The sequence below is a fragment of the Primulina tabacum genome, chromosome 6 (assembly GCF_025594145.1).
Source record: "Primulina tabacum isolate GXHZ01 chromosome 6, ASM2559414v2, whole genome shotgun sequence".
NCBI lineage: Eukaryota > Viridiplantae > Streptophyta > Magnoliopsida > Lamiales > Gesneriaceae > Primulina > Primulina tabacum.
Genome location: NC_134555.1, coordinates 11,730,777 through 11,742,208, shown reverse-complemented (window position 1 = coordinate 11,742,208; position 11,432 = coordinate 11,730,777). Strand labels below are relative to the sequence as shown.

The 11,432-nt window shown below is 37.3% G+C and overlaps 1 protein-coding gene across 2 annotated transcripts; it reads right to left on the bottom strand.

The window, feature by feature from the left end:
* Positions 1-1,874: 1,874 nt before the first annotated feature.
* LOC142549155 (uncharacterized) lies at positions 1,875-7,907 on the bottom strand. Of its 2 annotated transcripts, none has more exons than XM_075657970.1 (8): positions 7,652-7,907; positions 7,153-7,176; positions 6,791-6,896; positions 6,557-6,625; positions 5,271-5,764; positions 3,708-3,969; positions 3,083-3,291; positions 1,875-2,112 (listed from the first exon to the last, which is right to left on the bottom strand). In XM_075657970.1, the coding sequence occupies exons 1-8, from the start codon at positions 7,654-7,656 to the stop codon at positions 2,046-2,048; spliced, it is 1,236 nt and encodes a 411-aa protein (XP_075514085.1). In that variant the 5' UTR covers positions 7,657-7,907; the 3' UTR covers positions 1,875-2,045. The 2 variants fall into 2 exon arrangements, with proteins under 2 accessions (XP_075514085.1, XP_075514086.1); XM_075657971.1 differs by having other exon boundaries at positions 7,153-7,179; positions 7,652-7,882.
* Positions 7,908-11,432: the final 3,525 nt, after the last annotated feature.

The following is an 11,432-nucleotide window of genomic DNA, read 5'->3' as shown; positions in this document are numbered from 1 at the left end:
GGTTTGGGACGTTCTTTTGAGATGAGTTATAAAAGTAACTATCTCGATTATTTTCAAAACCACGGCCGCGTCCACGACCACGACCACATCCACGTCCACATCCACGACCACGACCTCGATTTCGTCCTCGACCAAAATCTTGTTTATAACTTTGATTTTGGTTTCCAGATTTAAATTCATTTTTGCTTACGACATTTACTTCAGGAAATGTCGTTGAACCAGTGGGTCGTGCCTGATGATTTCTCACTAAATTCATTTGTTCGAATCTTTCTTTTAATCCCTTCCACAAAGCCATGGGATGCCAACGCAAAAATATCATGGCTTTTGTCTTTTCTTGGGATGTCGATATGCCATTTTCTTTTATGGTCTCATTTAGACCCAATGACTCAAGATGCATTTATACATCGAGAGTCCATGGCATATAATTTTTTTCCGTGATATCAAGAGCAATGAATTCGAGTTTTGCCAAGTTTGACATGGTGGTACTAAAAAAAATTACGATGCATTTTATTAGTTAATGAATATTGCAATACAAAGTAATGGATAAACAACAAGTACAAGTATTTGTAAAAATAAAGAAAACACACGAGGAGGATATTCTCCGATAAATAAAAGACTCGTGAGTATGATAACCAAAATAATTAAAAATAACTTTGAGAAAGTCATCTTCTTTTTTCTTCGAAAAATTTGATGAAGAATAATTTTTAGAGAAGAAGAGAAAGTTGGAGTGATTGAATGTATTTGTGAGATGATATTCATAGGGTAAAAACTAGCCGTTTTGTTACCGTTTATGACCGTTGGTGTACAAAAAATAAATGTATGTATTTGTATAATTTTATGGTAATAATATGGTGAATATAATATTAATCATGTTTAAATAATTATGTATATCATATCACATTATTATAATGAGGTGTCGTAAGTTATTTTGTTTAAAACCTTATAGGCTTTTATACTTGTCGGATCCCTTACCGGGAGTGTGGGATGTCGTCTTAACATCCTCCCAGGATTTATAACAAGTTTTTGAAAAATTTATTTTTATTATTTCTAATAATAATATTATATTATATATTAAATATATACACAATAAATAAATAACAGTAAAATAAATATTATTACTTTTGTTACCTTTTTCTTCTGTTTGGAGCTTGGAAAAATATGGAGGACTTTTAGAGCTTCGTGCTGATAACGTGTTGTGAAAAAGTAAAAATTTATGGTAAAAAGTAAAAATCTCAAACTCTCAAAATTTACCAAACTACACACTTTATAATATTTTTCTCTCTACTCAATTGTGATTTTCTTCACAAATGAGAGATCTATTTATAGGAAATCTTTACAAATAATCCAAAAATAAAATACATCATTACCTACATCATCACACACTAATTTTCAATATTTACAAACTCTTATTTTCAACATTCAAATATTCAACATTCAAATATTCAATACACACATTTTAAATATATTTTTCAACAAAATGGACCGAAAAACTAAACCAAAATCACAAAAACCATTTTGCAATTTTGGTGTACAGTATTTTCGTAATTAATGTCATATTTCAAAATTTCGCATCTAGAATATCGTCGGAGATCTCTCTCAATCCTCCATTATAGAATAGGGTTAGAGTTGCACTAAGGAAAAAATCCCCAAAATTTAATATGAAATACAAATAAAAATAAAAATAACACATGACATCAGGTTTATCGCTTCTTAATTTCTTATCATTATTAGAATTTAGTGAACTATTATGCCACCCCTTACCCCTCCTTGTAGGCCTCTGTCCTAATAGGGAGGCCCGGGTTCGAACCCCAGTTGGTGATTAAAAAAAGAACAATATTCTAAAAAAATATTATAGTACAGTAGAGGTACTTAAATTGAGAAACAGAACTCCATGATTCCATTCTCGTGCAGTAATTTTTCTCACAAATTCAAACATAAAATCATCAAATACTTCAACAAGCAACTTAATTGCCAAACTCAATGGGAAAGGATAACAAACAGTGCTGAATTAGTCATAGTAGATAATAATGTCCAACCAACTTTTTTTATTCTTCTTCTTCTGCCTCCTCCAGCCATTTCACAAATGGCTCCAATGCCTTCACAAAGGATTGCCTGTACATATTCACAATGACAACAAAAATCCTCAAGTTTCAAGGGGGGAAACAGAAAGAAACATAAGCAATATCTAAATAATGACTATAAACTCTAGTGCATATGCAAGAGTCAAAACATTGCATCACTATTTCATGCCAAACTAAGACAGAAATATCACAAGGGAGCGGAGGGAAATTTTGTCCAAGTCTAAGAGACCGAATTTCCATGCTTGATTGCATGCAACCTCTTCATAGTTTCATTAGGGAAAAAATTAGTAGCAAGAGCTCACAGTTAGCTCATCCAGTATGACAATTTCACTAGCCGCAAAGGAGTACATAGACTGTGTACTCTTGATTTTGTGCAAGTGATCTCCACGTATGTGCACCAGAATCCAGATTAAAATTATAGTTACTGGTGAAAAACTAATTTACAGACTAGTGAAACTTGATTTTACAGATTTCTTAGTACGGAAAGAAAAAAATAATAAAGCTTGAAGAAAAAGATTTACGAAATAGTCAGTAACCAACTCCAGGAACTGATTTCAGCGGAGGGAAATTTTGTCCAAGTTTGAGAAACCCAATTTCCGATGCTTGATTGCATGCAACCTCTTTCATGGTTTCATTAGGGAAAAAACTAGCAACAAGAGCCCACAATTAGCTCATCCAGTATGACAATTTCTTTAGCCGCAAAGGAGTACATAGACTGTAGGTACTCTTTATTTTGTGCAAGTGATTTGCGTGTATGTGCACCAGAATCCAGATTATAATTACAGTTACTGGTGAACTAATGTACAGACTAGTGAAACTTGATTTTACAGATTTCTTAGTACGGAAAGAAAAAAATAATACAGCTTGAAGAAAAAGATTTACAAAATAGTCAGTAAGCAACTCCAGGAACTGATTTCTTTTCTTTTGGAAAAAAGAAGGTAGAGAAGGATAATGAATGGAAAGCCAGCTCGGTAATTGCTTTTTCATAAAATGTAATATACCTGCCCTTGAGGTTCGATCCTTTACCGAACCAGTGAAGAATGGTATCTTCTGCAAGAACATCCTGATCGTAAAGGGACCTTATTATTTCAGGAAAAAGCTTCATCAATTTAGCATCTTCATAACACTGGACCTGGACTGTGTACATCAGTTCAAGCTCAAGCTTTCCAGTGGTACAGAAGGCATTCAGCAATTCAGCCCATGTTTTGACCTGAGTATAAAAGTACACTTTGGATTTCCATACAGTAATTTCTTGAGCAGAGAATCAGTTACCACACAATCTTCAAATCATTCTTTAGCAGTGATGCCTTCTAAGTTCTAATCACAGTCATAAAGTAAAGAACCTGAATGGAATCCGGAATAGTCTGATTTACAAATTGATTAACATTATGGCACAGACTGGCAGTATCAGCCCATACTTTCAAGCATGAAATCATACTAACATGCTAATAAAGCTTTGGATTCGAGGGTGACAATAATCCAATTACCGTTCAATGCACATAATCAACTGTAATATAACAGAAGAACCTGAGTCACATTGACATTATCTTAATGTTCATCAAATGTGTGACTAATATCCAGCACTATCTTTGATAACCAGTAGCATATCAAACAATTATGATGCACCTGACGCAAAGCTGAATTAGAATTCTGCTGCTGATTCTTTCCAGACCATTGCACAGCATCCATCATGACATCCCATAAAACCCGCACAACTTCAACCTCTGGGAGTTTGGCATCTTTGACGTGCTGCTTGACAGTTTCTATGACTTCAGATACATCAGCTTCCTCTGCTATTTGGCTAGTTAGAGCAGATTTCATCTCCTTAAGCTTCAACTCAAATATCTTTTTTTCATAATACTCCACCAAAGAGAGAAGTCCTTCCTTTCTGAGAAAATAAAGATTATTAAAAAATAAATACGTTCATGCTAAATTAATACCGACAGATACAAGATTAATTCTAAAATTTCACATCGCAAGAGATAAGAATAGAACCAATATCCTAATATTCTCTCAAATTGCAATATTGGTGCATTCAAAATTTTAGTGATGTCAAAGACTAATGAAAAAGATTAGGACCTCAGACTAATTAGCCAAATAAAAAGTCCAAAAACTGCAGTACAAGAAATACTATTCAAAAAGGCAACAAGACAAAATCCTCCAAAAACAGCTTCAAGGATCAGATTTCCTATTTTTGGTTGTGAATAACATACTGCAACATACATAATTAAACTAAAAGTAATGATAACCAATTAAAAGTAGTTTACGACACTAGGCAACTTTGTTTAACGCTGCCATAATCTCTAGCAACTCAGCAAAAGTTTTTGCCTCTATTATGTCATTTGAACGGAAATCGTAGCAAAGAAAATTTTGCTCAAAACTCTATTTATTCCATCAAACCTACAGATTGTTTTTCCTGAGTTTGTTAACTCAACAGGTTTTCATTATAGACAAGTCTTACATTACAGTTTCAAAATTATTGACAGAATTTAAAATAAAGGAACATGACGATTGAAGGGACAAGCAACCATGAGTGCATGATGAAATTAACATAAAATCCGCTGGCAAATCTTGACAAAGAATAATTTTAGATCTTTCAGCATTTCATGCCCAATGCTGCCACTCTTACAAAGATTCTGTCATAACACACATTGATAAAGCAATTACGTTGCATCCACCTGGTTGGAGTGGCACCAACTGTACCCATGAATGGAGAGGTAATGGGTTATAGATCATGTCAAAAAAGAAAATATTAATAATGCCAACATATTGACTACAATAGATACAGGCATTCAAGAACAATGAATGTGATCAAAAAGTGGAAAGGTATAATCTTCTCTTATTGGTCAAAATGTTATGGTGAGACTTGCAATCTTGAGATTTTAAATAAATTAATTTTGACTTCACTTCTATAGCTTAAAGAAAGAAGTCGACTTGAACATTAAAAATCAATCAAAGTAGAGAACTTTATCATCAGGTTACACAAGGAAAAGCTCTTTGCTTTTTCAAATTTAGCCATGTTTCAACAATGGGTCAGAGCAAACAGGTTTATTTTACACCGTGGCATCACCATCTTATAATATAATTTATGATAATTTACTACACCACTGTATAGCTGATAAAGATAATCAAGATAATCTCCATTAAAAAGTAAACTCAAAATTGAAACTCAAACGAGTAAAAACTTACGTAAAATGCTCAGAGAAAACTTCAGGTGCCCGCTTTCCAGATGGGAAAAATTCCAGAAGATTGTCATCCATTTTACCCCGCTTCAAGATTAAAATCAGGTCATCAAGGCTATTATCAACCAGATATTCCTTGAAGAAGTCAGTGATGAATGTGAGAACTAGTCCTTTGCCAACAAGGTTATCCTTGAGCAATGGCTGGAAAACAGTTTCAGGTGGAAGACCAGACAACTTCTGGGAAAAAGCAAGGGCCGTGAAGATTGCAAGCTTCTTTCTTTCATCCTCCTCAAAAAGCTCCAAGGACTGCAAGAATCTTCGCATAACATTTTCAAGATTCTTAATAAGAAAAGGCTTCCTCCTCAAGATCTTTTGTATATATATCACAGATGGCAAAATAACTTCACGCTTTGGCTCACAGTCAATTATAGAGTATGGGTGAAGCTCTCCTTCATCAGGTTTGATCGTGCCAGGTTGTGTGCGGGCCCCTCTAAAGACAACCTGCATCCATGCAAAAAAAAAGTTCAACTTAAGACAAGATATCACAGAACATATCACACAGAACCAAATTAGAGGAAAATTTGAAATTGATATAACAGAGTAAGTATTTAAATTTTAAAATCTAACGTGTCATTGGATGGTTTTAAGGTGTAATCAGTCAAAGCTCAATTAACTATACCAACCATGTTTCAGAGAAGAAACCCTTTGGGGTCAAGCATTTCCTTCCAAGCTTCTACCGACATGACAGGCTAAATTGCATGAAACTAAGAATGAAAAATCGCATACTTTCCCACTTCTCATGTAACAGAAAAAGTATGGTTCCAATGGATATTCTTCGTATAGCTTCAACTCATTTCTCCAAAAAGTGGATACCACTCTGAGAGATTTAACATGCATTCGGATGCAAAGGTTTATTATTTCACAAGAACACCTCTAAATAATTTTATATGCTAGGGATTTCGCACAGAAATAAAAAAATGTACCATATTAATAAATTCGGCACCATAACCATGGGTTCCAAAACACGAGACCTGATAGGTGTAGCACTTAACTATAAGACCCTTTCAATTAGCACTAGACAGAATACTAAAGCAATCATAAAAACAAATACAGTTAGATTAGCTCTTCATAGTAAACTTTTCATTTGTAATCCTAATTATTGATTTAGAATCATGCGATTCTTCTCAATCAAACACGAAGGTTGTAGCACAAAAATTATTTCTAACAAAGGTATGCCAAAACTATGCTGCTAGTAAAGTTACATGAGGTAAAACAGAATTTGAATAAACTAACCTCAAAAAACGTGTCACCGTATCTAGAGAAATTCAAATCTGAAGATTCAATGATCTTGGCAACAAGTTCCTAAATAAAAGGCATTAACATAAGTATCGCTCAAGGCCTGCATCCAGCCCCGTCCAGAGGTCATATATATATACAAAATGTGTGTACATGCAGTACAAACAAGATTTAAGGTATGACTAATTCTTGAAACTAACTATGAAAAAAGCAGAGAGAAAGAGGAGGTACCAGATCACCAGCATTATCCAAATAAACCTGGACCACTGCATCCGAAAATGCTGCAGGGTCCAGCGGCGCTGAAATATTCCGTTTGCGGGTCTTAAGCCGCGTGCCACTGTAATTTCAACATTGAAAATCACATGAATGAAAATAAGCTTAGAAAACACTACTGCAATCCAATCGATGCATGTAAAAGCATATCAGTTTCAGGATGGAAAGACTACTTCAAGATTCATTAAGAAATAGCAAGAGACAAAAAATCAACTAAAACTAAAACCAAAAGCAACATGTTTCTCACAAGACAACAAATTAGAAATTTTCCACAGCAGTCATGATAAGTTAATTATTAAATTGGTGTTCGAAAAACTTACCCGAGAGTGGGTTTCTCCTTCGAGCTGCTGCACAAGTGGCAAAAAAGATGAAAATTAGTAAACACTCCAACACATTTAATAATGATTAAAGTACCCCAAACAAAAGAGATCCCTTCTCAGATCTGACTAAAATATTTGCCTTCCAAAGAAATAAAAGACCATCAAGAAACATGTATACTAAATGAGAAAGCCACACAAATCCAGAACGATAGAGGGAAATAATCTTGATTTCCCTGAAAGCTAAATGAGATCGACACCCTTTTCCACTATGCAAATCAAGAACAATAACAGAGTATAGGAAATCAAGATCAAATCTTTGACGAGAAAAACTATTATTCGACCCACAATTAATTGACCAAAAATCCTGATTGATGAGAAATCATAAATACCAAAAAAGGTAGATCCAAAAACAAAAATCGGACAAATTTAAAACAAAATCATAAGATGAAGAACGAATTTCTACACGAATACAAAAATGGTCCGAAAAGGAATTTTCTACCTCATAAACCAAAGTTCAGAGAATTGAGAAGAGGGACGAGTCCGAAGAAATTCACAGCGATTTGCGATGCCAAGGGAGAAGAAGATAAGAGGTGAAAAAGAGAAATAGGTGCCAATGTTTTCTTGGAAATCGGCATTTATTCTCTCGATTGCTAAAACGAGAAGTACAAGTGCTGAGGCGCAGGGTATACGGTCAGCGGCGCGTGGATCCCACTTCCCGAGAGAGAGAGGATTTTACTTTGGCAAGAATGAAAAAAAGTTGAAAAGAGCATATTACACCCTTCTCCTTTGGAAAATACTGATTACCCCTTACTCCAAGTTCTTCCTCTGTCTAAAGTCAAAGCAAAGAGAGTGTGTGCCAAAAGTTATGTTTTTTAAATTAATTAATAAGATTGTGAATAAATGAAAAAAATAAAATTCCTGTGTTTAAAAATATAAGTGAAAAATTGAAAAAAAAAATAATAATAAGTTAAGTGTTTGATAAATAAGTGTTTTTTATATGTATTTTTTAATAAAATACAAAAATTAATGTTATTGACTTGTTTGCAAAATATAGGATTTGATGGTGTGCTGTAGATTATAAATGTATGTAAAAGATAATTTTATATTAGACAAAAATATTGAGAGAATGAATAACTAGAAAAATTTTCATTAATTTATTTAAATATCAAGATGACTTTTAAAGAATTAGAATTATCATATGATCATCTTCTGGATTTGAATTAAACTAAGCATGAACATAAACATAAACAAAATTTGGAGTTGAAAAACAAAAAAAAGCTGATTTTTTATTGAAAAGTGAAAAATAATTTTTTTAGAGGTTATAAACACTGTCAATTTTATGTATATGTGAGATTGAATTTTTAATGATTGAATTTTTATGAACAAAAAAAAAAGAAAAAAAAATCAGCCTAACGTGATATTATCCTAGGTATTAGGATTTGTTAGACTTAATGTAATTGTGATGATGAGAGTCAAAACCAGTAGGCCGTGATAGTAAAATCAAAAGACAGTATAAATAGCAGAAGCTCTCGTATCGCTAAAACAGAAGCAATACTTTTCGAGTACTTAATGGCTCATAAAAGCATAAGCAGAACTTAGTTTAAACAGAAGTAGAACTTAGAAACAAAACTTAACGACCTTCGTTTGAACGTTATAAATCTTAAATGTTACCGTTACTTTACATAGTACTAGTATTAATTACACCATTTAATGTTGTACGAAGTCATTTAACACGCCTTACTAGTTTTGGTATGAAACAAAGACTGATTATTCTGAAGATTTCTGCAGGACCCTTTTTCGGTGATAAAGCTGATTCTCTGAGAGTCAAAGAAGCCGTTTTGTTTACGTTGGATTCAAGGTTTCTATATATAAGAGCATCAATCCTATATAGAAAACAACGATCATTATTATCAAGGAACACATTATCTATCCAACGTTATTTTGAGCAATCAAGAACTACTCGTTATCTTCAAGCTCAAATTTACAGAAAAGCAGCACACTCTTTATAGCAGATATCTAATCTTCTGAGATCATTTTGTGCTGCTGTTTCACAAGCTATTCACTTTAATACATTGATACTCACGGGAAATTTAGGGTCCGATTCCGGCAAGTGTCACTAGTCCAGACGCAGGTTTTGAAATTACCTTGAGCCTGAAATCACAAATAGGATCGTTAGGAGGGGGCCAGGAGGGTATCCTGGCGTAGCCCCTCCGACGCTCAAGTCAGAGACTGTGGATATATGGGGGGAGCAGCTAAGGGTGCTACTGAAAACGATATAGTGAATGAATTAATTAACACTCAAACCTGGTATTTATAAGAAAATACATGGGCCCTTGATAGGCCTGTCTTCCATTTGGGCTAGGGATGAGCCAAGAGTAATGGTCCCATCCATGGGGTATAACCAGTCTCACCCTCCCGAGTCGAACTGAATCGCAGGTTCGAAGTATGATTAATTGTGTTGTCCTCGGTTTATGGGGCGTGAGTTGTGCATTTTGTTCCTGCCGCTCGTCTGTATCCAAAACTTTTGAAACAAATCAAGTCGCAATCCTGCTCTGCGGGGAAAGATTTGATCTGGGCTTCCTCCCTGCTCTGGTCACCTCCTTACTTCATTCTCACTTCTCCCATACAAAATTTCCGCTGCAATTCATTCATCAGCTCTCCATCGCCTGGTAATAGCACACTCCCACATACACTCGCCCCACCCTCGCCCAACCACCTAGCCCTCACGCCCTCACCCAACCACCTAGCCCTCTCGCACCCGCGCCACACCTCGTCTCGCCCTCGTCTACGCACCCTCTCCTCGCCCCCCTCCCGCATGACCTCACCCTCATCCTCGCCCCTACCCACCGCTTCGCCCACGCCCGGCGAGCCTAAGCGTGCGCAGCCAGCACGCCTCCTGCCCCCGCATGTATACACCCCAACGCGCCAACCTCGCCCCCAGCCGTGCGCACAGCCAGCGAGCCTCGCCAGCACGCTGCTCCACCCTCGCCGAGCACGTCGCCCTCGCCATCTCACCTTGTCTGCGTGCTCGCCCCCGTATGCTCGCCCGTGTTCGTCGAGCTCGCCCACCAGCCCAGCGCCACGCTTCGCCCTCGCCGAGCTCGCCCACCAGCCCAGCTCCACGCTCGCCCTCGCCCCAACGCACCCACTCGCCCTAGCCGAGCTCGCACACCAGCCCAGCGCAACGCTCGCCCTCACCGAGTGCGCATGCTTGCCCAGCACCGAGCTCGCCCCACTACGTGCACGCCCAAGGCCAACGCTTCGCCCAGCACGCCTCGACAGCGCAGGCTCGCCTAGCCTCGCCACATCGCACACCCTCGCCCTCGACAGCGCACGCTCGCCCCGCCGCCCTCGTCAGTCTCGCCTCGCCCGAGTTCTCATGCTCGCCTGGCGCCCCTCGCCCAGCACGAGCGCCCCTGTATTCAAGGTCCTCAACTAAACTTTTGAAGGAAAATAATTCTCACTTCCCCGTGTCCTTGACTCCTCTGCTAGAATAGTCCTTAGAAGGAAAAATAAAACTTCAACCTCCTCATCCTCTAATTCCATTGCTAGGCGATGCCTTAGAAGAAAAATAAAACTATCATCTCATCATCTCGTAACTCCTCTGCTAAGATAGGCCTTAGTAGGAAAAATCAAACTTTCATCTCATCATCTCAAAACTCCTCTGCTAAGCCGGGCCTTAGCAGGAAAAATCAAACTCTCACCTCATCATCTCACAAGTCCTCTGCTAAGCCTGGCCTTAGCAGGAAAAATCAAAATCTCACCTCATCATCTAATAACTCCTCTGCTTAGCCAGGCCTTAGCAGGAAAATAAAAATTCTTCACCCTCACCCTCTAACTCCTCTGTTAGGCGACGCCATAGCAGGAAAATAAAATTTTTCTCCTCCCTAACTCTGCTCCTCTGCTAGGTGGATGCCTTAGCAGGAAAATTTAATTTTTCTCCTCCCTAACTCTGCTCCTCTGCTAGGCGGTGCCTTAGCAGGAAAATAAAATTTTTCTCCTCCCTAACTCTGCTACTCTGCTAGGCGGTACCTTAGCAGGAAAATAAAATTTAATTCTCCTCCTCCACTCTGCTCTTCTGCTAGGCGATGGCTTAGCAGAAAAATAACATTTTTCTCCTCCCAAACTCTACTCATCTGCTAGGCGATACCTTAGCAGGAAAATAAAATTTTTCTCCTTCCCAACTCTGCACCTCCTCTGCTAGGCGATGCCTTAGCAGGAAAGTTTAATATTTCTCCTTCACAACTCTAGCTCCTCTGCTAGGCAGTGCCTTAGCAGGA

Excerpts from the sequence above, each read along its gene's own strand:
- LOC142549155 (XM_075657971.1), bottom strand. Across the intron at positions 5,765-6,556 it reads ACGGTGACACGTTTTTTGAG|GTTGTCTTTAGAGGGGCCCG; the intron begins GTTAGTTTATTC and ends GCATGGATGCAG. Across the intron at positions 2,113-3,082 it reads GGATCGAACCTCAAGGGCAG|GCAATCCTTTGTGAAGGCAT; the intron begins GTATATTACATT and ends GAATATGTACAG.